The sequence below is a fragment of the Apodemus sylvaticus genome, chromosome 3 (assembly GCF_947179515.1).
Source record: "Apodemus sylvaticus chromosome 3, mApoSyl1.1, whole genome shotgun sequence".
NCBI classification, from domain to species: Eukaryota; Metazoa; Chordata; class Mammalia; order Rodentia; family Muridae; genus Apodemus; species Apodemus sylvaticus.
Window position 1 is genome coordinate 101,046,288 of NC_067474.1, and position 27,910 is coordinate 101,074,197.

Here is a 27,910-nt window from a genome sequence, read left to right on the forward strand (position 1 = left end):
ATAATTACTACTAATTTCTCTTTTTGAATCATTTTTTCTTTTGCAGTAATATCCATTTTGTAATCCCCACCACATTTTTTCTTGTGCATCTTTTTATTTATTTATTTTTTATTATTTTTTTCTTGTGCATCTTTTAACTTATCTGAAGAGATTAAAAACCAAACCCAAAAAAAAAAAAAAAACAGCTTCTCGCCAGCACTTTCCAATCAAAATTCTGAGCAGGTAGAGAAATGCTTTTAAAATGCATATTTGATGGAGTAAGTGCTGTGCATTGCTCTGAAAGCTCCCGGGTCACAGCTGCATACATGGAAATGCACAGTGACTTGCTGGCATTGTTTCTCCCATAGAAAAGGCGCTCTGCGCCAGTCACTGAAGTTACCGTGTAAATCAAATCATAGCTTTCTGATGCTCAGAGATGAAGCAAAAGGTTGAGGTGACCTAAAGGTTACAGATAACTTTTGCTTCCTGATTTAGCTGCCACACAGCTAATTTTTTTATTCCCTCATTTCTATTAAGATTGATGCACTTATTCTTGTAAAGGTGACTACCGTTGCATACCTTATGTTATCATTGTCTCGGTGATAGTCCGGTGGAACTGTGCATATATCATTCTCCTTTCCCGCTGCTCCCTAATTTCAGATGCATGCACTGCTCTCCACTGTCAATAATGCTACTGAAAGGTGGGGAGCAAAGAAACATTTGCATCCAAGGCTGTAGGCTTTGCTGTTGTCCCCATCCCCCACTCTGAACAGTATGACTCTAGAACAGAACTGATTTTTCATAATCTTCTGTATTCTTTCATTTATGACTACATAAGTATGTAGGGACATGTTTGGTGTGTGTGTGTGTGTGTGTATGTGTATTTGTATGTGTAATTATATATATTCATTATAGAAGTGCATTTGACACACACTGAGGAAGAAAAAATATTAAGACATTGACCCAACTTTTAGGCAAAAATTCACTCTGGTTAGTATTGATGGGACTCTTCTATTCGTTAGTTATTATGTTATATACTTTATTAAAAATATCAGTAAAAATGCTTGCATGTCACAAAATAGGAAAGTGCCAAAGAATGTTGAACATACTGGTTCATGTGGCATGACAAAAGAAAACTAAAGCACAAGAAGAGATTTACAGGCACTGGAGGCCAATGGAGAGTGACCTGCTTGTCTGATTTGTATTGATTTTGATCTTTAGAAATGATGTTATTCTCCTTTAAGGAGAAAACAGATCTATAGGCTATCTCAGGAGCTAGATAATTCCGATTTAATCATCCTTCTGGACACAGCATTTTACTTTCCTAGGAAGCAGACAATACAGGATAGTTTTTCTTTCTGAGATAAAAATAGGTGAGGCTTTCGGTTTCACAGACATTGGCCTTAGAGCCATTCAAGCTTGCCATATAATACCAGATGGGAGCGCCATCTTTGTGGTTTGTTTCCTTTGCAGGGCTTGATTGCATCCTGTGCGTCCGTCCTCTGCCTGGGATTTAATGTTCATGTGGATTATGCGTCAGCAATTAGCTACCTAGCCTGAGCTCATTTTACAGATGAAGGAACACTGGTCAAGAGAGTCTAATTCTCTTGACCGAGATCCCATGCTTTGCTAGAGAATGAAAACCTGGAGACAGATGTGTATCTCAGTTGCTAAAGTTCTTGCTTAGTATGTGTAGGCACTGGGTTTGATCTGCATGCATGGGGCATGGTGGTGCACACATACAATCCCAGTACTGGGGAGGCAGAGGCAGGCGATATAATGAGTTTAAGGCCAGTCTTGACTACATGAGACTTGATTGTGTGTGTGTGTGTGTGTGTGTGTGTGTGGTAATTCTGTGTTCCTTGCTCCTACTGTCATATCCTCTCTCTCTAGTTTCAGTTTTATTTGCTATAGGGACATGACCATAAAAAAAAAAAAAGAGTCCAAGCATGCTGTATGATTTGTATAAAATCCACTACAGTGTTGACAGCGGTGGTGGCATCCACACTTGGCTGTATTTTGAACATGTCCTACTCCGTGGCCAGCACCATTATTTCCAAATGATCTGGTTGGCTAGAGGGTCAGCCTTACATTTTAAACAAAGGATGGAGTAAATTAACTATGTAGATTGAGTAGCAGGTTTGAGAATGATTGAATTAATAAATCAATTTATTTTAAGGAAAAAGGGTTTATTTTGGTTTAGAGTTCCAGTTCCAGCTCATCATGATCGAGATCTCATGGGTCAGGAAGGGATCTGAGGCAGCCATAGTCAGGAAGTAACAAGAACTGGTGCTCAGCCCTCGCCTGCCTTCTCCCTCTCCCCCTCTCCCCCTCTCCTCCCCCTCTCCCTCTCCTCCCCCTTTCCCCCTCTATTCCCCTCTCCCCCTCTCTCTTCCTCCTCTCTCCCTCTCCTCCTCCTCTCCCCCTCTCTTTCTCCTCTCCCCTCTCTTCCTCCTCTTCCCTCTCTTCCTCCTCTCCCCTTCTCCTCCTCTCCTCCTCTCCCCCTTCCCTCTCTTCCTTTCTTCCTCTCTCCTCCTCTCCCCCTCTCCCCTCTCCCTCTCTATCCCTCTCCCCCTCTCCCCCTCTCCCCCTCTCTCCCTCTCTCATTCCCTCCCTTTCTCCCTTCCTCTCTCTCTGTCTCTGGAACTTCAAATTAAATTTTTGGAGTTTAAATTGTGTATCCTTTCAAATGCCTGGAGCTTTTTCATTTGAATACACTTTAAAGAAGTTGAATGGCTAACAAACAGTAAGTGAGAGGAAAAAAGAAAAAAATTGAATAATCCATAAATTTAATAATCAAATCTTGAATATATCAAGAATGAACTATACTCAGCCTTATAACATTTTCATGCTCTAATTATAATATTTTTGATAGGATAATAACTTCATTTTCTGTCGTACTCAAATTAGCATCTATATTCTCTAATGATGTTTATTTTAGAATAAGATTTATTTCGTAAAGGAATAATTTTCCGTTTCTTTCCATTTTAAGCCTTTTCAGTTTTCTTGTGCATCCAATGCTAATTTTTGCTAAGTGTATTTCCATAAGAAATGTAAATTTCAGTCATGATTGATGACTTTTTGTTCTGTTTAAGTTAAAGCCTGTTCAGCTTTGTGCTTCACATTGCATTTGCCGTGGACTTATGGTAGTGATTCTGGGCCCGAGATAGTTTTGCCCCAAAAGGAACGTTAGGCAGAATCAGGAGATATTTTAGATGGTTAGTACTTGGAGGAAGTTCGAGAGCTCCTGGTGGGGGAGGCTAGGCTGTAGTTAACCAAGCTTCGGGGCACAGTTTTGCCCTCACTGTGAAGACTGTGCTGACACACTAGTGGTGAAGAGAGTAAGTCAGTCTCATGCATGATGCTGTGCAGTTTGTTTAATTAAGACATATCCATTCTATTATGTGAGTGTAAGCCTTTATGTATTATTTTTTACATGTATTCACATATGAATTTGATGATTCACAAGGGAGAATTTAGCTCTTTGGTTCCTTATGCTTAAAAATAAAAGTTTGCCAGTTATAATTGCTTTTAGGCCATTTGTGTTGTTTGAAAAAGTATAATATTAGTAATCAAAACCTAACCAACAAGAATCTTTTTGTTTGTGTTTTTCATGTTACTTCCTCCAAGGTTACCAGCCTCTTGTAATCAGTATCATGCATTCTTTTTTACATTGTTATCACTTAAAGTCTATTTAGTTCTCTGGACAAATTAATTGTCCCAAGGTCTAAATCAGTAATTTGGACCTTTATTCTCATATATTCTACTTAATCTAATCTTTAGGGATTAAGTTTGAGATGCTAACTGGAACTGGCTGAATCCAATAGCTGGTGAAATAGGCCCTTCATTTCCTGCAACAAAGTGAGTGGTTCCTTAACATTGTGAGTGAACAGAGCTGTGTCAGAATAAAAGTTGGCTGCATATGTGTGCCATTTCTTCTACTTTAAAATGACTGTGTTTTATTTCCATTGACCTGGTTTAATTTGGATGTGTTTTCAAGGGGAAATTGATGTGTCCTTGTTATCTTGTTGGGGTAGGAGAGACAGGAAGAGGAATGAAGGTGAGAGGGTTGAGGAGAGGCAGTAGGGTTTTGGGGAACAGGAAGAGGAGAGGGTAAGTGGAGTAAGGAGCTTGTTTCTTTTTCTCTTCTTTTCTTTTTTAATTTTATTTTATGTGCATTGGCATTTTGCCTGTATGTTTGGCCGTATGTGGGTGTCAGATGCCCTGGAACTGAAGGTATGGACAGTTGTGAGCTACCATGGGGTGCTGGGAATTGAACCCAGGCCCTCTTGAAGAACAACTGGTGCTCTGAATAACTTTGCCATCTCTCTAAGAACTGACTTCTTTTTTTTTTCTTTTTTTTAAATATTTTTATTTTCTATATTCTTTGTTTACATTCCAAATTATTTCCCCTTTCCTGGATCCCCCCGCCCCCCATGTCCCATAAACCTTCTTCTCTCCATCCCTTCTCCAATCACCTCCCTCCTTTTTCTCTGTCCTTATATTCCCTTCCAATGCTAGATCAATCCTTTCCAGGATCAGGACCCTCTCCATACTTCTTCATGGGCATCATTTGAAGAACTGACTTCTAAGAGAAGAATTGGAAATCATTTCAGGACTTTGTGATTGCATAAAAGCTTTGTTGTTAATTTTTTAGTTTTTCTTCCTAAATAGCCATGAATAGCACCCTTAGCTGGAGGATTAGTGACTGGTCCTTTACAAAACTACTTACTCCAGCAAGCTTATTGGAAGAGCATATAGGGCCAGTACCTGCCATTAGTGTTCAGGACCTTATTCTGCTGTGCTGTGTTGGTGGCATTTAGGACTTGGGATATTTGGACTTCATATCTGTGACATGCGGGGTGGAAGGTGATTCTGGATAGCTTTACTTGCCAAAGAGCTTGGGATTTATATACCTGATTTTGATGTTTTTGAGGCTTGGTGTAAAATATTGGGTGGGACTATTTCTTAGCAATGGTGGTAATCTGACAGTCAGAAATAGCCTGCGTGATAATGAGCAAGCCACTGGCCTATGGGATAAGTGCATGGTAGAGCAGGTAAGCTTGAAGCAAAAAATAAAGAGATGAAGGTATAATAGCTGGAAATTGGGGAGGACTGTCAGAGAGCTATTTAACACAAATTTCAAGTTTAACTGTGATAGATCTACTAAAGTTTGTTCATCGTAAAAGACAGTATAAATGGAAAAATCCCTACCCTTTACTTCCTTCTTTAGATGCTTTTATTTTGTTTTTTTATTTTTATTTTTTCCCTTGTAAAAAATACAAGGAATTTCCCTTTTCAGCTGTCAGAGTGTGGTTCCACTAGAATTAGAATTACCTATAGAGTTTTTAAAAGTTGCTTATGTGTGAACACTGTTCCTAGAAACCCCAAGGGAACTGAGGCTTAGGCACTGGGTGGGAGCTGTACTCTGACCTGTACTTTATGCCAGGGCCTTAGGAGCTCTGTGTGGGCTATGGGGATTTGTGCTTCTCCCTTTCTAGGTAATGACGCTGATATGCTGGAAAACCCACCATGCTTTAAGAACCAAGAAGAGCCATGATACATGCTGTTAGAATATCTGAAGAGGCAGGAGGATTATGATTCTGAGTTTAGGCTGGGTTAGACCTTTACAAAGCTGCTGAGATGATGGCTGAGTGGGAAAAGCTCTTGAAAGACTGGTAGCCTGAGTTTATTCCTAGAGCCCACATAAAGAATCAGATGCAGGAGAGTGCATCAGTATTCACACTCCCATGTGGAGATGGGAATCGGAGACAGGACAGTTGTTTGGAAGCAGCTTCACTGCCTAGAGGGCAGGATACTCTGCAGTCAAAGTAAGATAATAAGGCAAGACTGACTCTCAAAAGTTCTCCCATGGCTTCCACTCATGTTCTATGGTACAATAAAGACACAGATAGACAAACAAACAAACAAACAAACATTTAAAAAGAATCCAGAGGGTTGTCCCTAAGGATTTCTTTGCATCCTGCAGGTGTGACTCAGTGGTAAAGCGTGTGCTTGCCTAGCACATGTGAGGCCCTGGTCTTGAAAATGGGCAGTGGGACCCATTTTCTAGTTTAGACCTCTGAGCCTCTGGATCTGTTTTCAGGAGATGAATTAGATAGAATGCAGGAAAAGTCAGTTCTCATGAACCACCTCCCTAGTTCAGGAAGTGATAGTTTTATGACATTATAGATCCTGGGAAACATCTGTAGCTGGCGCTGGCTTTTCTGCTGCTATATTTGGATAGAGAGAATGCGTACTCCTGAAATGACAGCTAACAATATGATTTCCTGTGTTTCTCAGAAATCCTCCTCATCCTTTGATCACCGTGCTTGAGCACAGGCCTGATTGCTGGCCACTACTTCTGCAGCAGCTGACAGCTTTTTTCCAGCAATGCCCTGAAAGGTAACGTAAAACAAAATAAACGAAGGACACAGAATGGGGTGTGCTAATTTTAGAGCTGGATCTGTGAGTTGTTCTCTTTTTAGCTGCTGTGACTATGAAGTCCTTAAGGAGAAGAAATGTTCTAGAGCTGGCTGTACGCTCTCTTTTCTTTTTAGCAGTAAGAGAACATGATCTGCCAGGCTTATTGGTTGTTGAACTATCAGTAGAGAGTAACTACCTACCTCTGTTGATTGTCCCATTCCCTGACAAAGCCTGCTGTTTTAAATTTCCTTCTACATTTTGTTCCCCATTGTTGCTTGTTGCAGGCTCTGAGGTGTCTCTGTTCTGTGTCTCCACAACAACTTGCAGTTTGATTTGTAACATTATTAAACTTATTCTTGGTTTTATTCTCTGCTATGCGCATTAAAATTCCCTGAGAGTATCCTGTTCCATCATCTTCATAATGCACAGACATTTATAGGTGCCTTAAAAAAAAAATCTCAAAGTTTTGAGAACAAAGCCCATGAATGGGATTATCTTACTATATAGATATTCAGGCTGCAGTACCGTGTAATCAGCTGCAAGAAGGTGGTGGTTTAAAATTGTCTTCATCTTAAATTGGTTTTCATTGGTATGGTATTAATAGTTACTAGATAAACTTTATTCAACTCTACCCAGAACAAACAAACCCTCAAGTAAATTTATAAGTATATTGGCTTCATGGAATTTCTTTGAGTCATTATAACATTGTTTTAGATTTCTTTGTAACCTCCCCACTCCATTTGAGATACTGTGGTATCATATAGCCTTGACTAGCTTGGACTTCACTGTGTAGATCAGGTTGGCTTTGAACTTAGTTCAGTTTGTCTCTGATTCCTGAGTGTTGGGATTAAATGTATGTGCTCTCATGCTGGCCCTACAAAAGGTAATTTCAATTATAAAATTGTACTATGGGATTGCGCTTTGCAATATGGAATTAAAAGTTCTGGTTGTACTGTTAGATCTAATTGAGGAGCAGCAACTTTTAAGTTGTTTAGAAGGTAATACAGGTAGGTTGGTAATTTAATAAGAACAGGGACAGTTCATTACACTTGTGTAAAGGAGACAAAATGTAAAGGCAGTCTATTCTTTACATGGTGGGAATTATTGACTAAACTAGATTCTTAGGGTAGACTTATTGAACTGTCAATATATCTTCATGCTAGGTCTTTGGGGCAGTATTTATAGCAAGTTCTACTTTGATTTATTAAAAGCCTGTGCTATGATTTTACTTTCACTGAGAATTCTGTACATTAACAATGTTGTGGACTTTAGGTTAGGAACCTTAAGGTTGTTAACCTCACACATGGCTTGAGAACAAGGGAGAACACATTACATGGTATATTCCAGGAAAACTGAATGTTGAAGGCAGAGGTGGTCCTGCAGCCCTGTTGTTTGTCTCTATTTTAGCTGTTGTCTACCATGTCTTCTTCAGTGGGGAGCACAAGTATAATAGACACTTGTGCAAATAGAAAGTCATTGTTTCACATCTTAAATATTCTTTATCACTTTGGCATGGGAGCCTTTTGTGTTATTCTCTTCCTGAGATATCAATGAGTCATAACAGAACTCTGGGAATGCAGAGTATGAAATCAGAAAAAACATTAAACCAGGACAATTTTTAAAAAAGATTTATGTCTTTATTTTATGTGAGTACACTGTAGCTGTCTTTAGACACACCAGAAGAGGGCATCAAATCTCATTACAGATAGTTGTGAGCCACCATGTGGTTGCTGGGAATTGAACTCAGGACCTCTGGAAGAGCAGTCAGTGCTCTTAACCGCTGAGCTATCTTACCAGCTCCAAGGAAAATTTTTAAATAGTACTTTATCATTAAGGAAGCTCAATAATACAGTTTCACTCATGTTTAAAAAATGCTTGATTTATAGTTAATTATTTTTTATTAATGGTAAATGCAAACACTAAAATAAATGAAAAAAAGAATAAGGTTATATTTGGCTGATGCATGCTAATTTTTAATATCTGCAACTTTAGGTAGCCATGTTAGTTGATTACACATTTCTTAGAAGAGGTGCTTGGTACACACAGTCTTGGTGACAGAGCAGTAAACAGAAGGCTATGGTCTGTGTCCTCATTTGGATTACAGTTTGGCAAGGGATATAGATGCTGCACATACCATGATAATAAATGGTTGTGCTATGGGAGCACATAACGGTGATCTGACCACAGACTGCCCTCAGGAAAGGGAAGGGACTCCAGGAAGTCATTGCAAAGTAGAGAACTGAAGGATGATAGAAATAGTAGGATCTGCAAGTGTAGGCACAGTGGGGTGATTGAAGACCTGGAGTGCGTGTAATGATGAAATGGAGAGTGAGGCTGGCAAGATAGTCAGAGGCTGAACCATGAAGTGTTAGGATCCAGGTCACTATTTTGTCAGACTGTGGAAGTTGTTAATGGTTTGTTCAGGTCTTTATTTTACATTTAATGCTCATTCTGACATGATAGTATCTTGGGATTAGGAGTTACTAGAATATAATGAATCTACTGAAGATATGTCGATACATAATCTTACTCCTTAACTTGGAAGTTTCTTTGAAGAGATTGTGGGCAACTATTTCATTTGTATCTCAGTTTCTGTAGCTACACACACACACACACACACACACACACACACACACACCTCGGTCTGTCTGTCCTATCTATCTATCTATCTATCTATCTATCTATCTATCTATCTATCTATCTATCATCTATCTCTCTATCTCTCTATCAATCATTTATCTGTCTATCTATCTATGGATCAATCAGTCAGTTGTCTTTATAAAGATCTGGTAAGGATCAAATAAATTCAAACCATAAAATAGAGTTACTTTTATATTCTGTAGGTTAACAAGGTAAAAATAAAATAGCCCTATTTATTCATGGTGGGGGGCACTAAAGTTATCCAGTGGATGCCTTAACTTATGGAAAAAATTGAAATATGTGTACTATAGAGATGCTGTTTGCTTAAAAAAAAAAGAGAGAGAGAGAGAGAAAGGTTATCAACAATCTTTACCATCGATCTTAGTGACTTGAGCATTTTTTCCCTTTCTAAGTTGAGGGATATCACTTGTTCATGAATGACAGTGAAAATGGCTTCTCACTGACACTTAGGTACTTCCATAATCACTATTTTCCTTCCTTGGTGTCATTAGTAAAATAAGTGTTACTTGTGTACAGACAGTATTATAATACAGTTGGCCTGACACCAAGATGGCTGCCAAGAGATTGAGGATGGCCTAGAGTAGTTCTCAACCTTGCAAAAGCTGTGACCCTTAAGTACAGTTTCTCATGTTTTGGGAGTCCAACCATAAAATTATTTCTTTGCTATTTCTTAACTATAATTTTGCTATTATTATTAATTGTAATGTATGATCTGATATGTGACCCCTGTGAAAAGATCATTTGACCCCCAAAGGGGTTGAGAACTGCTTCCCTAGAGGATCACCTATAGCATGCTTGGTCTGTGTCCTGAAGGAGTAGAGTGAAGTTGTTTTACACTTTCCTAAACTACTCAGCACCAGCACAGCTTAAAACATATTAGCTATTTATTTCTGAAACTTTCCATTAAGTATTTTCAGGTTGTCAACTGATGGTAATTAAAATTGAGGAAAAGCAAATCATAGAATACTACAAATGTGAGCTGTCACAATAATAGGATGATTGTATGGGCTTATTATATATGTGTGTGTATATATATACATATATGCATACTCACATACACACATACACACACACACACACACATACACACACACAAAATTTTTCTACAAGTGATACCCCTGGAGAATATATCCTGATAGCTGTAATTTTTATAATTCTTCTCAGATGGTTTTGAAGTGTTACCTCTACTCTAATGTGAGAGACATGTTTTTCAGTCCTGGGAATCTGGCTTAGTGCCTCTTGGTCCTGAGTCAATCTCTACACTGAATAAGGGCTTTTTAGCCAAGATCCCATTAGGTCAGAGTATATTCAGAAGCTGCTTGATGCTATCTGTGGCTGTTTACGAGGTGGCACAGTTGTAGGTCTGTATGTGCCACTCACTGCTTGATAGAGGAAGGGGAATTCCTGGAAAGAAGCTGTGTCTGCAGAGATAGAGCTGTAGTGCTATGCAGTTGGAATGTTACAAGGCCAGAGTCCAATTATAGATTACTGTGAGCTCTACATTTCTTGTCAACTTTTGTTTTGGTTCTAACCTCCAGTGACAAATAAAAACTTTTCGGAATTTATGAACATCACAGATCACTGGTTTCTACTATCTCCAAAGCTAAAAATTTCACCACAGCATCTGAGGGCTATAGGAGAGATCTCCCCCCCCCCCCCCCCCCGCAGCCCCCCCATCCCGCTAACTGCCTCTGATATTTGTACCAGTGCATTTAAAAAATGACTTGTGTTTTAACTTTCTTGATATATAAACTGTGAACATGTTTCCTTGTTGAAGCTTGGAGCATTTTATTTGGAAGACCTATATGTGTATTTTTGGGTCACAGTTATATCATTTCATTCCAGAGTGAATCTTTTCTTTTATTCCCTTGAGGGAAGGGCTGTTTCTTCCAGTGACATTAACATATTCAACTCTGTGATTGACTAACAGTTATATGATTTGCAGGTCAGAAGCTTCATGTGTTCAAATAATGGCACCATTTCTATGGTATCTCTACTGTGAACCATCCCAGTTACAAGAATATGCTAAACTTCGACTGTCCCTGCTCAAAGTCTTACTTCCGCCCAGAGGTGTTTGTGAGGAAGCGCAGCCGTCAGTATTGGAGCAGCACATGCTTCAGGTGTTCTGTGACATGGTTCCATGCTTGCAGGTACGGCCCCACATTGTTCACTTCCTCCACTAATGTGCAGTTAGTGTTGCTTATTGTTAGTTCACACTTGGTAGTTCTTGATTCTAGGTGATTGATTGGAGGAACTGGTCAAACTTGGGAGACTGTCTAGAAATGCTGGCACTAAAAAAAAAAATCCAGATTTAATAGTGTGTGCAGTATTCACTGAAGTATAAATCAATACTGTCTACTTTGAGATTAGTAGCAATGAAAACTCCTTTAAGAGTCATTAGAGAAGACAATCTTTGCTCTCCTTGTGCTGGGTACTAAAAAGTGGAAGAAAAACAGAACAGAATAAACTAAAACACCTCTGGCAAATTAAACAAAAAGTGCCTGTGAGCAGACCCACTGTGAGGATGCACAACTCAGCCTGCTGAGGGAGTGCCACTTGATCCACCTATCCTGTAGTGTCCATTGGAAGGCCTTGCTCTTGCTGTTTGGAAGGCCACAGTGTAAGAAATGGGTTAATATGCCACTTCTCATAATTCCCTGTAGGTGATGGATCATGGGATAGAGAGTTGTGAGTAAAGTGCCAGGGGAGTTGAGGGGAGAGAGAGATTTTAGTCGCTATCTTTATGGCTGCAGATTAGAAAGCACACAGTTGCCAGTGTGCTGTGATTCTAGCATAGTGGTTCATTTATCAGGCTATCCCATTCCAAGAACAAGGTCAGGCCATTTGTGGGGATCTGATTGCCATGCTGCTTGGTGGATGGAAGGAATCTGAGGATATATTTCAAAGTGATCACTTAGGGTCACAGATGACCTGTTTTACGTCTGTATTAGCAAGGAGTGACTAGAGTGACTCTTTCCTCTGTGGCTCGTAAATGCACTTTCCTGTAATCAAGGCAGAGAAAAGTTAATTAAAATGAATTCTCCAGTGGCTTTTCCAAAGCTTTTGTTTTGCGTGGGTAATAAAGCAAATATAGGCAGAAGGTCTTCAGCTGGGGTAGTTTTCCGACCATGCCTTTATTGCCATGTTCTGTGAGGTGTGGTAAATGTTTGCTTTCTTCATGAGAAGCATAGATGCTTGTGGAAGCCAACTATGGAGTGGTTTTGGGACACTAGTAAGATAGATGAGAGAAAAAGGGAAAAATCAGATTTAGTCATGCAACAAATCTATTTTATTAAGAGAAAGAATGAGAACAAGGAGTCCTAGAGACTGCCTAATCTACTTCCCTTAAACAATGAAAACCCAAGCTCATGAATATACTCCTGAGAGTTAATACTGGTTTCAAGTACTTCTGTTGACTTATTAAACAATTATATATTAGTCTCCCTTGTTCCTATAATAAGACACAAGCTTTTGACCTCCTATCTGTGTCTGATATTGCTTGGGTTTCTCTCTCTTTCTTTATCTTCCTTGCCTATCTCTCTCCTTTCTGTATACTGGGTATCATTTAAAACAAACAAACAACAAAAGAACTGTTTCTTCCCATGAAATAACTTCCACAGTTTTCATTGTTTATTGTTCTAGCATACTCATAGGTGCTCTGTATGTACAACTCAGAAATGTCCTTCTCAGAGCTGAATGCAGTGCTGTGGATATAGCTCTGTCTCTCCTGGGCACTAGGAAGGGAGCACACTGAAATAACTACTCTGTTGTGAGATGGAGACCCCCGCCACCTCCCCAGGTTGGATTTAGGGTGAGAGAAGTCAGTGAGACTCACGATTGGCTTCGTCCTCAACCAGTGCCTTCTGCATTTTATGTTTGTGTAGCTGATTTTTATTTTAAGTTATTCTTGTCACATCCTACATTAACTATGTTCCATGATCTATTTTTACATAGAGATAGAACATTACTTTGAATTTATTCTTAAGAATTTTGGTAATGCTAAAGACCAGAGAACTTTTATAGCTAATCAGCGGAAGTAAATTTTTTTTAATGGAAAGTTTCCAGTATGCAGAGTAAATATACTCAAGGAAATAAATCACCATATAATTTAGCTCTTTGACTCTTGATATTTTATTTATAAATTATTTTTTGATGTTCTTTTCGCTTTGTCTTTTGGAATCTTTTTGGTTTTCTAGGAACTCTAATTGTGTATGATTTGTATTGATTTTTCCTTTTCTAATGAGTGATAAGCAGTGGTGGAGTAGGTAGGCTTTTTTTCTTCATGAACCTATCACACACAAGCATCCCGACTGGAGCAGATGTGCCACTGTTTATAATCCCTGGGAAATACTATGATTGCTATGAGTAGGACCACACCCTTAACTCCAGAATTTTGAATAGAGCTGCAGGGTGTAAATTGAATTGGGATTTTCTTATTTTATTTTATTTTTTATTCGATATATTGTTTATTTACATTTCAAATGATTTCCCCTTTCCAGGATTCCCCCCTCCCTAAAAGTCCCATAAGCCCTCTTCCCTCCCCCTGTTCCCCAGTCAACCCCTTCCCACCTCCCTATCCTGGTATTCCCCTACACTGTTGCACTGAGCCTTTCTAGGACCAGGGACCTCTCCTTCCTTCTTCCTGGGCATCATTTGATATGTGAATTGTTTCCTGGATATTCCAAGCTTCTGGGCTAATATCTGCTTATCAGTGAGTGCATACCATGTATGTTCTTTTGCAATTAGGTCACCTCACTCAGGATGACATTCTCCAGTTCCACCCATTTGCCTAAGAATTTCATGAATTCATTGTTTTTAATAGCTGAGTAGTATTCCATAGTATAAATATACCACATTTTCTCTATCCATTCCTCTGTTGAGGGATATCTGGGTTCTTTCCAGCTTCTGGCTCAGCTGCTATGAGCATAGTAGAACATGTATCCTTATTACATGCTGGGAATCCTCTGGGTATATGCCCGGAAGTGGTATAGCTTGGTCCTTTGGTAGTATCATGCCCAGTTTTTTGAGGAACTGCCAGACTGATTTCCAGAGTGGTTGTACCAGCTTGCAACCCCACCAGCAGTGGAGGAGTGTTCTTCTTTCTCTACATCCTTCCCAGCACCTGTTTTTTCCTGAGTTTTTGATCTTAACCATTCCTTCTTACTAGTGTGAGGTGAAATCTCAGGGTTGTTTTGATTTGTATTTCCCTGATGACTAAGGATGTTAAACATTTCTTTAGGTGTTTCTCAGCAATTTGATATTCCTCAGGTGAAAATTCTTTGTTTATAATTTTTAATTGTTAATTTTTTTATTTAAATTTTTAATAATTATTTAATACGTATATGCTGAGGAATATACTTATATATGTATACATTGCATATACAGATATATGAATATATTCCATTACAGTTTCTCTTTCTTGTTCAATTAATTAAAGGAAAAAAGACATTATTACCATTATGGGATAATTAGCAGGTGTAAGTCAGAAATATAGAGTAGTAACTATTGAAATATATTATGGCTTCTGTGTTTTTCTTTTTTTTTCTTTTTTCATTTTTTTATTGATACATTTTTTATTTACATTTCAAATGATTTCCCCTTTCCTGGACCCCCACTCCCCGAAAGTCCCATCAGCCCCCTTCCCTCCCCCTGTTTTCCCACCGAACCCTTCCTACTTCCCTGTTCTGGTTTTGCCCTATACTGCTTCACTGAGTCTTCCCAGAACAAGGGGCCACTCCTCTGTTCTTCTTGTACCTCATTTGATGTGTGGATTATGTTTTGGGTATTCCAGTTTTCTAGGTTAACACCCACTTATTAGTGAGTGCATACCATGATTCACCTTTTGAGTCTGGGTTACCTCACTTAGTATGATGTTCTCTAGCTCCATCCATTTGCCTAAGAATTTCATGAATTCATTGTTTTTTTTTTTTATTCGATATAATTTATTTACATTTCAAATGATTTCCCTTTTCTAGCCCCCCCACTCCCCAAGAGTCCCGTAAGCCCCCTTCTCTTCCCCGTCCTCCCACCCACCCCTTCCCACTTCCCCGTTCTGGTTTTGCCGAATACTGTTTCACTGAGTCTTTCCAGAACCAGGGGCCACTCCTCCTTTCTTCTTGTACCTCATTTGATGTGTGGATTATGTTTTGGGTATTCCAGTTTTCTAGGTTAATATCCACTTATTAGTGAGTGCATACCATGATTCACCTTTTGAGTCTGGGTTACCTCACTTAGTATGATATTCTCTAGCTCCATCCATTTGCCTAAGAATTTCATGAATTCATTGTTTCTAATGGCTGAATAGTACTCCATTGTGTAGATATACCACATTTTTTGCATCCACTCTTCTGTTGAGGGATACCTGGGTTCTTTCCAGCATCTGGCAATTATAAATAGGGCTGCTATGAACATAGTAGAACATGTGTCCTTATTACATGGTGGGGAGTCTTCTGGGTATATGCCCAGGAGTGGTATAGCAGGATCTTCTGGAAGTGAGGTGCCCAGTTTTCGGAGGAACCGCCAGACTGCTTTCCAGAGTGGTTGTACCAATTTGCAACCCCACCAGCAGTGGAGGAGTGTTCCTCTTTCTCCACACCCTCTCCAACACCTGCTGTCTCCTGAATTTTTAATCTTAGCCATTCTGACTGGAGTAAGGTGAAATCTCAGGGTTGTTTTGATTTGCATTTCCCTAATGACTAATGAAGTTGAGCATTTTTTAAGATGCTTCTCCGCCATCTGAAGTTCTTCAGGTGAAAATTCTTTGTTTAACCCTGTACTCCATTTTTTAATAGGGTTATTTGGTTTTCTGGAGTCTAACTTCTTGAGTTCTTTATATATATTGGATATTAGCCCTCTATCTGATGTAGGGTTGGTGAAGATCTTTTCCCAACTTGTTGGTTGCTGATTTGCCCTCTTGATGGTATCCTTTGCCTTACAGAAACTTTGTAATTTTATGAGGTCCCATTTGTCATTTCTTGATCTTAGAGCATAAGCTATTGGTGTTCTGTTCAGAAACTTTCTCCCTGTACTGATGTCCTCAAGGGTCTTCCCCAGTTTCTTTTCTATTAGCTTCAGAGTGTCTGGCTTTATGTGGAGGTCCTTGATCCATTTGGAGTTGAGCTTAGTACAAGGAGACAAGGATAGATCAATTCGCATTCTTCTGCATGCTGACCTCCAATTGACCCAGCACCATTTGTTGAAAAGGCTATCTTTTTTCCATTGGATGTTTTCCGCCCATTTGTCTAGGATCAAATGGCCATAGGTGTGTGGGTTCATTTCTGGATCTTCCATCCTGTTCAATTGATCCGCCTGCCTGTCACTGTACCAATACCATGCAGTTTAACACTATTGCTCTGTAGTATTGCTTGAGGTCAGGGAAACTGATACCCCCAGAACTACTTTTATTGTTGAGAATAGTTTTAGCTAGCTATCCTGGGTTTTTTGTTATTCCAGATGAATTTGAGGATTGCTCTTTCTAACTCTGTGGGGAATTGAGTTGGGATTTTGATGGGTATTGCGTTGAATCTGTATATTGCTTTTGCCAAAATGGCCATTTTAACTATATTAGTCCTGCTGATCCATGAGCATGGGAGGTTTTTCCATTTTTTGAGGTCTTCTTCCATTTCCTTCTTCATACACTTGAAGTTCTTGTCATACAGATCTTTCACATGTTTGGTAAGAGTCACCCCAAGGTACTTTATACTGTTTGTGGCTATTGTGAAGGGGGTCATTTCCCTAATTTCTTTCTTAGCCTGCTTATCCTTTGAGTATAGAAAGGCTACTGATTTGCTTGAGTTGATTTTATAACCTGCCACTTTGCTTCAGTTGTTTATCAGCTGTAGGAGTTCTCTAGTGGAGTTTTTGGGTCACTTAGGTAGACTATCATATCATCTGCAAATAATGATAGTTTGACTTCTTCCTTTCCAATTTGTATCCCGTTGACCTCCTTATGTTGTCTAATTGCCCGAGCTAGTACCTGAAGTACAATATTGAAAATATAAGGAGAAAGTGGGCAGCCCTGTCTAGTCCCTTATTTTAGTGGGATTGCATCAAGTTTCTCTCCATTTAGTTTGATGCTGGCTACCAGTTTGCTGTATATTGCTTTAACGATGTTTAGGTATGGGCCTTGAATTCCTGTTCTTTCCAAGACTTTAAGCATGAAAGGATGCTGAATTTTCTCAAATGCTTTTTCAGCATCCAATGAAATGACCATGTGGTTTTTTTCTTTGAGTTTGTTTATGTAGTGGATTGCATTGATGGATTTCCGTATATTGAACCAACCCTGTATCCCTGGGATAAAGCCTACTTGATCATGGTGGATGATCGTTTTGATGTGTTCTTGGATTTGGTTGGCAAGAATTTTATTGAGTATTTTTGCATCGATGTTCATAATGGAAATTGGTCTGAAGTTTTCTTTCTTTGTTGGATCTTTGTGTGGTTTTGGTATCAGAGTAATTGTGGATTCCTAGAAGGATTTGGGTAGTGTTCTTTCTGTTTCTATTTTGTGGAATAGTTTGGAGAGTATTGGTGTTAGGTCTTCTTTGAAGGTCTGATAGAATTCTGCACTGAAACCATCCTGTGCTTTTTTTGGTTGGAAGACTTTCTATGACCCCTTCTATTTCTTTAGGGTTTATGGGACTGTTTAGATGATCTATTTGTTCCTGATTTAATTTTGGTATTTGGTATCTCTCTAGGAAATTGTCCATTTCCTCCAGATTCTCCAGTTGTGTTGAGTATAGGCTTTTGTATTAGGATCTGATGATTTTTTTGATTTCCTCAGTTTCTGTTGTAATATCTCCCTTTTCATTTCTAATTTTGTTAATTTGGATACTTTCTCTGTGCCCTTTGGTCAGTCTGACTTAACGGTTTATATATCTTGTTGATTTTCTCAAAGAACCAGCTCCTGGACTGGTTGATTCTTTGTATGGTTCTCTTTGTTTCCACTTGATTGATTTCAGCCCTGAGTTTGATGATTTCCTGTCTTTTACTCCTCCTGGGTGAAATAGCTTCTTTTTGTTCCAGGGCTTTCAGGTGTGTCATTAAGCTGCTAGTGTATGCTCTCTCCATTTTCTTTTTGGAGGCACTCAGGGCTAGTAGTTTTCCTCTTAGCACTGCTTTCATTGTGTCCCAAAGATTTGGGTATTTTGTGCCTTCATTTTTATTAAATTCTAAAAAGTCTCTAATTTCTTTCTTTATTTCTTCTTTGGCCAAGTGTCATTGAGTAGAGTATTGTTCAGTCTCCATGTGTATGCGGGATTTCTGTTGTTTTTGTTGCTATTGAAAACCACTCTTATACCATAGTGATCTGATAGGAGGCATGGGATTAGTTTGATCTTCTTGTATTTGTTGAGGTCTGTCTTGTGACCAATTATACGGTTGATTTTGGAGAAGGTACCATGAGGTGCTGAGAAAAGGTATATTCTTTTGCTTTAGGGTGAAATGTTCTATAAATATCAGTCAAATCCAATTGGTCCAAAGCTTCAATTAGTTTTACTGTGTCCCTGTTTAGTTTCTGTTTTCCTGATCGGTCGATTGAGGAGAGTTGAGTGTTGAAGTCCCCCACAATTATTTTGTTAGGTGAAATGTGTGCTTTGAGCTTTAGTAAAGTTTCTTTTACGAATGAGGGTGCCCTTGCATTTGGCGCATAGATGTACAGAATTGAAAGTTCTTCTTGGTGGATTTTTCCTTTGACCAGCAAGAAGTGTCCCTCAGTGTCTCTTTTGATGACTTTAGGTTGAGAGTCAATTTTATCTGATATTAGAATGGCTACTCTGGCTCATTTCCCGTGACCATTGTCTTGTAAAGTTGTCTTCCAGCCTTTTACTCTAAGGTAGTTTTTGTCTTTGACATTTAGGTGTGTTTCTTGTATGCAGCAAAATGTAGGGTCTTGTTTCCTTATCCATTCTGTTAGTCTATGTCTTTTTATTGGGGAATTGAGTCGATTGACGTTAAGAGATATTAAGGAATAGTGATTATTACTGTCATTTTTGATGTTATTTTTATATTTGAGTGATTATCTTCTTTTGGGTTTAATGAAGGAAGGTTACTATCTTGCTGTGTAATTTACTGTGTAAATTTGGTTTTGTCATGGAATGTCTTGGTTTCTCCATCTATTTTGATTGAGAGTTTTGCTAGGTATAGTACTCTTGGCTGACATTTGTGTTCTCTTAGAGTCTGCATGAGATCTGCCCAGGATCTTCTAGCTTTCATGGTCTCTGGTGAGAAGTCTGGTGTGATTCTGATAGGTCTTCCTTTATATGTTACTTGGCCTTTTTCTCTTACTGCCTTTAATATTCTTTGTTTAGTGCATTTGGCGTTTTAATTATTATGTGGTGAGAGGTGTGTCTGCTCAGATCCACTCTGTTTGGAGTTCTGTAGGTTTCTTGTATATTCATAGGCATCTCTCTCTTTAAGTTGGGAAAGTTTTCTTCCATAATTTTGTTAAATATATTTGCTGGCCCTTTCAGGTGTAAATCTTCACTCTCATCTAAACCTATAATCCTTAGGTTTGGTCTTCTCATTGTATCCTGGATTTCCTGGATGTTCTGGGATACAAGCTTTTTGCATTTTGCATTTTGCATTTTCTTTGACTGTTGAGTCAATGGTTTCTATGGTATCTTCGGCATCTGAAATTGTTTCTTCCATCTCTTGTATTTTGTTGTTTATATTTGCATCTCTGGCCCCTGATTTCTTCTAAGGTTTTCTATCTCCAAAGTTGTCTCCCTTTGTGATTTCTTAGTTGTTTCTACTTCTGTTTTTAGATCCAGGATGGTTTTGCTTAGTTCCATCATTTGTTTGTTTGTGTTTTCCTGTAATTCTTTAAGAGATTTTTGTGTTTCCTCTTTCATGACTTCTGCCTGTTCTCTCAAGTTCTCCTGCATTTCTTTAAGGTTTTTTTTTTTTTTTTTTTTTTTTTTTTTTTTTTTTTTTTTTTTTTTTGCGTTTCTTCTTTATTAGCTTCTATCTCTTGAGCATTATTCTCCTGCATTTCTTTAAGTGATTTTTGTGTTTCCATTATATGGGTTTCTAGCTTATTCATGTTCCCCGTATTTCTTAAGAGATTCATTTATGTCTTTTTTGTGTTCTTCTAGCAGCATCATGACCAGTGATTTTAAATCTAAATCTTGTTTCTCTGGTGTGTTGGCATAACCAGGACGTGTTGATGTTTGAGAGCTTGGTTCAGATGTTGCCATATTGCCTAGATTTCTGTTAGCGTTCCTGCATTTGCCCTTTGCCATCTTGTTCTCTGGAGTTAGTTGGTCTTGTCTCTGCCTGGTGTTTGGGCCTCCTGAGGGGGTCTGGGGCTATTACTGCAACACTATATGTCTGGGTTTCCCCTGTAGCAGATTGCTGATGTCCTCCTCTTAGGTGCCCTTGCAGCCCTAGTGTGCTTTGCCCCAGATTGTGACTGTGAAACAGATGGTGCCCATTTGCACCTTCAGGGAGTGCTGAAGGGTGTATGCTGCTGAGACCTTTTTTGCGTGCTGATCACTCTGCTGGACAGCTGATCTCCCAACAGGGTTGGTGCACCCAAGGCTAGCCTGGCTGCTCAGGCCCTGAGTCTAGGCAAAAGCCTGGGAGGCCAAGGTCTGAGCAAAGTTCCCCTCGGGCTATGACTGTTAATTGTGTCTGTCAGGTGGCCAGGATGGCTGGCGTGTGTGCGCATGTGCCCTGAAAGTGCTGGAAGAGTCTGCTGGGGTAACAACCTCCTGGGCGGGTTGGCACACAGATGGTCCACTGGGCAGCCCAGTTCTTGGGGTCAGTCCAGGGCCTGTTGGGGCCAGGAGCCCTGCTATGTTAGCCTCGGGATATGCCTGTTAGCCGGATTTGCCTGCTAGAGCTCTCTGGCGTTCTTTAGGCAAAATGTTGGAGTTCGCGCCGGGCCCAGGCAAAAAAACTCCTGGCTGGGTTGGCACCCCGATGCCCCCCAACAGCCCAGGGCCTGGGTGCAGGCCAACGCCCGTTGGGCTTAGACCCCCACGATGTTGGCTTTGGGTTATGTTTGTGTACCTCAGTCTGTCTGATCTCTCTGGACCGAGAACTAAGATTGAGGAGAGTCTCTCGTGACTCTTAATTGTTAATTTTTTAATAGGGTTATTTGGCTCTCCCGAGTCTATCTTCTTGAGTTCTTTGTATATCTTGGATATATTAGTCCTCTGTCAGATGTAGGCTTGGTAAAGATCTTTTCCCAATTTGTTGGTTGCCCTTTTGTCCTTTTGACAGTGTCCTTTACCTTACAGAAACGTTGTAATTTTATGAGGTCCCATTTGTCAATTCTTGATCTTAGAGCATAAGCTATTGGTGTTCTGTTCAGGAAACAATATAAAGTATCTTGGTGTGACTCTAACCAAACAAGTGAAAGATCTGTATGACAAGAACTTCAAGTCTCTGAAGAAAAAAATTAAAGAAGGCCTCAGAAGATGGAAAAATCTTACGTGCTCGTGGTTTGGCAGGATTAATATAGTAAAAATGGCCATCTTCCCAACAGCAATATACAGATTCAATGCAATCCCCATTAAAATCCCAAATCAGTTCTTCAAAGAATTAGAAAGAGCAATTGCCAAATTCCTCTGGAATAACAAAAACCCAGGATAGTGAAAACTATTCTCGACAGTAAAATAACTCCTAGGGGAATCAGTATCCCTGACCTCAAACAGTGCTACAGAGCAGTAGTGTTAAAAACTGTATAGTATTGGTACAGTGACAGGCTGGTAGATCAATGGAACTGAATTGAAGACCCAGAAATGAATACACACATCTATGGTCACTTGATCTTTGACAAAAAAGGAGCTACAGCCACCCAGTGGAAAAAAAGATAGCCTTTTCAACAAATGGTGCTGGTTCAACTGGAGGTCAGCATGCAGAAGAATGCAAATCAATCCATTCTTATCTCCTTGTACTAAGCTCAAGTCCAAGTGGATCAAGGACCTCCACATAAAACCAGACACAGTGAAACTAATAGAAAAGAAACTGGGGAAAACCCTTGAGGACATGGGCACATGGGTAAAGTTCCTGAACAGAACACCAATAGCTTATGAATTGGGATTTCAAGGACACCCCAGTCCTTCCTGTCTAGTGCATTAACCTGTTGAGAAGACTCCTACCATCTAAACATGGCCTTTTATTACATTCTCTGGTGTACTGAATGATGCCTCTGGTAAAGCTTGTTGAGGGGAACTTAGTGCGTGGTGAGAAAGCTGACTGCATGACTAGGTGTCCGTCTTGAACTGTTGTAGAATTCAAAATCAACTTTGCAGTAATCTCCTTTGATGCGTTGGCACTGCACATAATTTGTGTTAAGTCATCTTTTTTTCAAATAAGCCAGAAAAAATACAAAGAACTTGCTTAGGGGGTTTTACTAAGTGGCAGAGCTCCTGGCTGTTGAGTTTGTGTGAGACAAGGGCAGCAAAGGCAGTAAAAATTGTACTTTGGTTAGTGACAAATGCAGCTGGACCCCTTGAGGAGCTGAACACTCTGTCAGGTAACTATGACTCCTTCACACTTTTGTTCCGTTGAAAACTTATTGTATAGCTTAAAGTTATCCTACAATTATAACCAGTATAACTTCCTTCCACAGATGAGAGATCTGATGCAGACAACAGAGATGCTGATGTTCATGGAGGAAGTATATCTAAGCCTTCTGCGCCATCCTGTTTTCTGGAAAAGTGAGCTTACCCAGATGACTCTTCAGCTGCTGTGTATCTGTGAAGTCAGTTTAAAGATAACTGGGGAATGCTCATCTTTAATTCAACTTTTAGAGCTCAGTGTTAACGTTCTTGAGGAGGTAAGATACCGTGTTAATTTGCTGATTATCACTTTAGAAAGTCTTTGAGAAACTGTGTGGTTTTGTTTATGTAGTTTATTGTATGTGAGATGTGATTGGATCTCATGCTATTTGATAGTACTATTACAGATATTTATTATAAGATGAATTATTAAATAATCTGTGTCATCACTTCAAAGTCTACCTTGTTTCCATCCATTAATATGGAATATAAATATTGAACAAATGTTATATTCCAGAATCTACACATTCTATGATCTCAAGATATAAGAATAAATTCAAATAAGCAATTCTGACAGAGTAAGATAAATGTGCTTACAGGACCTTATTTACAAGGTTATGTGAATCAAGATTGTGACTTGGCTGAGGACAAAGGTTGCTGTAAGTTTTGGAGCCAGGCTGAGTTCTAGACCTATCTGGCCAACATAGTGAGATCATCCTTCCAAAACAAAAACAGACACCTTTAATCCTTGTACATAAGAGGGAATGGCAGGTGGATTTCTGAGAGTTGGCGGCTAGCCTGGTCTATGTATAAAGTGATTCCAGGGCATATAGTGCAACCTAGTGAGATCCTATGTAAAGAAAGAAAGAAATAAACAAACCCCAAATCAAACATCCATATGTATATAGTCTGATTTTATTTATATATATGTGTGTGTGTGTATACGCACACATATACATATATGTATATATGTATATACATATATATGCACACAAACATATATATAAAATGTATAGTTACAGACATATATATATTTAATATTTATTATGAACTTTCTTGTTTTTCATGTTAATGTTCTTGAGGTTAAACATTTTGAAAATTATTTTGAGAACCTTGAGTGCCTAATGTACATTGAGTTGAAGGAGTATAAACTAGACTTCTTGTGTATTTTGAGACTGGGTTCATCTGCTGACTGTTCAGTTTTAATAGTAGCACACTCTCTCTCTTCTTATTCTCTCGTAGCCTTTCTGTGGGAGGGATATCCTCATACTCTACAGGCCTGTTTCTCCAACTGTGTGGTATGGTAGACTTGGCTTTGGTTGAGCCCTTCACCCATAGATCAGAAGCTTGTCTCTTTCAGGATCTTCCATTTCAAGGAAGTAGATTTACTCCTACTAAAAAATTAAGCAATAATCTTGTTAATTTAGAGGGTCCTGGGTAATTCCTCCAGGTGTTGACCAGACTAAACGTGGTAACTTACACAAGTGAGGCGCTGACCGTTTCTCAGACACTCTCACGGCATGACGCATGTGTTCTTCCTGTTCTGTGTGAGTCAGCTCAGGAGTTCCTAGGGAGATGGTCTGTGGGCATAGCTGGTGGAGTCCACTCTCCACGACAGAGCCTGAGAGAGCTGTGGCTCTCAGGACTTTGTGAGCAGAGTCATCTTCCCCTTTGTGTGTTCTACAAGCAAACTTCATTTTCCTGCTTTCAAGTTCTTGTAAAAGCTGTTTCCATGACTAAGAGTGTAACATTCTTGACAAGAAGGCCTTTCCTGTTAACAGTACCATTTCTGGGCCAGCCTATGTTATCAGTCCCTACCATATGCATAGCTTTCAGTTATTTCTTTCATTTGAATTGAGGACCAAACTGTTAGCCCAGAGATTTTCCATCATTAAGAATCTTGTGGCACCTGTAGCTAGATAAGCCATTTACTCCCCCTCCTTTCTCTACCAGGCTCTGTGTTAGACTCTTTCTTTACAGGCCAGGAAGAGCCCATGTTCTTACAAAATCAAAAAGGGTATGAGTATGGAGTCCATTTACAAATGTGATCCCAGGGTGGGATGGGGTTGTGTTGTGACCACTGCTTTAAGCAACCTGTTGCTCCATTCTTTAGACTCCTCCCAGAAGCTCTGTGGAATGTTTCAGATCTAGAAGGATCCAGGGCAAGGACTAACCACCGGTCCAAATGACCCTCTTGCCACTTCTTCACTTCGTGAAGCTTTTCCCTGTGGGGCTTGAATTTCTAAGAGGTTGCAGTTTGGGGACAGAAAGCAAAGAGCTGTGTTGTGGGGCCATGTGGTAAAACGGCCAGGTTGATTTTGTGCAGGATATGTGCATGTTATGACAGGAGCAGTTGTCGTTAGTGGAAGGGGCATGAGAAGTCCCAGCACAGCAGTGTGGCCACTGTTTCAGTGGATGGCCCTACACTCGTGCTCACCAGTGGGTTAAGAAGAGGAGGGGTTCGAAGCTGGGAGTTGCTGTTTGCGAATGTGGGGAAGGAGAGGAGTAAATTGGGACCGATATGATCATATGTCATTGAATATGTATATGAACTTAACGAATAAATTAAAAAAATATGTTCTGGTGTCTATCAGTCAAATAAACCAAAGCAAAAATTTGTTAAGTAACCAAAGATTTATCCCTTTTAATCCTGCACCATTTACTCTGTTTTTGATATCTCAAATCTCTAGCTCCTTTTCTTTTACTCTCTGGTCTCACACATGCCAGAGAAGTTTGCTTTCATTTATGATTACTTTTATTTTTTTTAATTACCTATTTTATTTACTTACATTCCAAATGTTGCCTCCTGTCCCAGTTCCTCCTCCCAGAGTTCTTCATTCTATTCCCTCTCCCCTTTGCCTCTGGGAGGATACTCTCCTCCCCCTCTCCATCCTTCTTCTCTGGGGCATTAAGTCCTTACAGGGTTAGGCAGACTGGTTTTTAGTGAGCCTAGACAAAGCAGTAAGTCCTCTGCTATATACACGCCAGGGCCCTGACCAGCCCCTGTAAGCTCTTTGGTTGGTGGCTGAGTCTCTGGGAGCTCCCAGTGGTCTGGGTTAGTTGATACTGTTGGTCTTTCTATGGACTTGCAATCCCCTTCAGTTTCTTCAACTTCCTTTACTTCTTCCATAGGGTCCCCATCTTCAGTCCAGTGGTTGGCTGTAAGTATCTGTATCTGTCTCAGTCAGCTGCTGGTAAAGCCTCTCAGAGCTCAGCCACGCTAGTTCCCTGTGTGCAAGCACAACATAGCATCAGCACTACTGTCAGGGCTTGGCGCCCACCCATTGGATAGATTACTAAGTTCTAGCCTTGACAATATTTTTGTTCTGTTTTCAAAAACTTTTTTTTTTCCTTTTCAATGACAGCTGGTATGGAAAAGGCACTCAGTCAAACTATTAGTATACTGTGTCATGCTTTTGCTATGAACCTCTTGGAGATTTCAAATTTGGAAATGTAAATAATTTTGCTACCTTTCTGTTTTATATATGGACATGTAGACATTCAGGGAAATGTGGCAAAACCCTGCTGTGATGATGTACCTAGGGTGTATATTGGTTTCAAAGCCGTAAAACTCATCCTCTGATGAGATCATTTTGCCTGATTCCTTGTTCTCAGTTATACGCCAAAGCAGCAAACATAGATAACTACAAAAAACACAATTTGGCAAAAGTTTAAGTTTACAAAGTTTAAGTACCTTTTTTCTTTTGATGTTTTGTTTTTAAAGATCCTAACGTGGGATTTAGATGATTTTATAGTTTATTTTCCTTCTTGTCGTGGTAAAGGTGAGATGGAGGGCATTTTTGGTTTATGTCAGATATGATAGGGTCTCATGGAGTATCCCCTGTGCTGGTCCATTGGGATGGTTTTCCTCATGTTTCCTTACTGTTTGGCGCTGTCACATGTATACCCCAGAACTCCCTTTTGTCTGTCTTCATCTCATGATTTGACTCTGCAGGCTCTTCGGTAAAATTTCTGAATGGAGTGAAGTCGCCTTTTTTTTTTTTTTTTTTTTTTTTTTTTTTTTTGATCTTGTGTCATCTTGATTAGAGTTTACTGTACATGTCTTCTTCACTTTACTTACGCATTGCTGAACTTGACGATTTCATATTCTGTGCTTATTTCTTTGTTACAGTTAAATATGCTCAATAAATTATGATCCCTGCCTCCTTCACACCCATGCTTCTTTTTCATAATATAGTTTATTAAACTATATTTCATGTAATTTATTTTGTTACTTATAGAAGAATTGTGCATAATGTGAGGTAAATAAAAAAAATTAGCTACTTTTTCCTAATTAAATCTTCTTAAGTCCAGCACTTCAGACTGTTGCCGTGGCTCACAAAGATTCATTCTTTTCAACATTTTTTGGTAGGACATTTTCTTCTTTAAGAAAACGAAACTAACCATCCAATCAAAGCAGGGAGGAGTGAACCAAACCACAAAGTTCTCTTGGAATTATTTTGGTGTAACTCTGTTGCTTTTCAGCCCCTGCTTTAACACTTAACCAGCTCTATGCAGTGTTTGCCAGTTCTTCAGTGGTACTGACTAGATTAGGCATTCTTTTCAGTGTTTACAATTGTTTTTGAAATATATTTTTCTTGGATTCATGTCATGAAGTCATGGTCCCTGGATTCTTTTTAATGCGCATTTTCTTCTATTTCTAGGATTTTCCTGCCAAATTGGTTTTTATTGGAATTTCTTTAATACTTCTACAGACTCCAGCAAGTCAACAGAAGCCACTATTAAACCTAGGTAAATCAAAATAGACTCTGCAGAGGACAGTGTAAACATAAACTTGCCCAGTGTTCTAGAGCAATGGGTCCTGCTCCTCCTCATAGCACGCTTGCCTGGTGTCCTAGAGCAACAGGTTCTGCTCCTCTATGTAGTTTGAGTTTCTAGTCTGGGTTCTTCCTAACTGCTACCAAGAAGAGCTTATTTCTTATGCTACTGCTATCTTGTGCATGTCTCATATCCTATCATTTGCCTAGTATCTTTCATACACTTTAAGTTGTAATAGAAGGGACAATACAGTGCCATTTAATAATGTATATATGGGCATTAGCATTTTCCCTATTCATAATCATATACCAAATGAGAATAATATAAGACCCTTGTAAGAACTTAAGTGTTTTGCAGGTCAAATTTGTTTTAACATTCTATTTTGCAGCAGAGAGATGACTCAGTGGGTAAAGACACTCACTGTCATACCTAATAGGTTTAGTTCAATCCCTAGAACTACTTGGTGGAAGGAAAGAATTGATCCCATAAGTTGGTCTCGCTGTTTTCTGACCTATACACACAGCACACAATAGACACACACACACACACACACACACACA

General features: G+C 39.4%; 1 protein-coding gene across 1 annotated transcript in view; it reads left to right on the top strand.

Moving 5' to 3' along the window:
• Positions 1-27,910, top strand: part of Focad (focadhesin) — a 307,188-nt gene that overhangs the window by 67,647 nt on the left and 211,631 nt on the right. The window contains exons 6-9 of the mRNA XM_052176733.1: positions 6,283-6,384; positions 11,012-11,216; positions 22,643-22,849; positions 27,236-27,323. Coding sequence (XP_052032693.1) covers positions 6,283-6,384; positions 11,012-11,216; positions 22,643-22,849; positions 27,236-27,323 — 602 coding nt within the window. The remainder of the gene's footprint in view (positions 1-6,282; positions 6,385-11,011; positions 11,217-22,642; positions 22,850-27,235; positions 27,324-27,910) is intronic.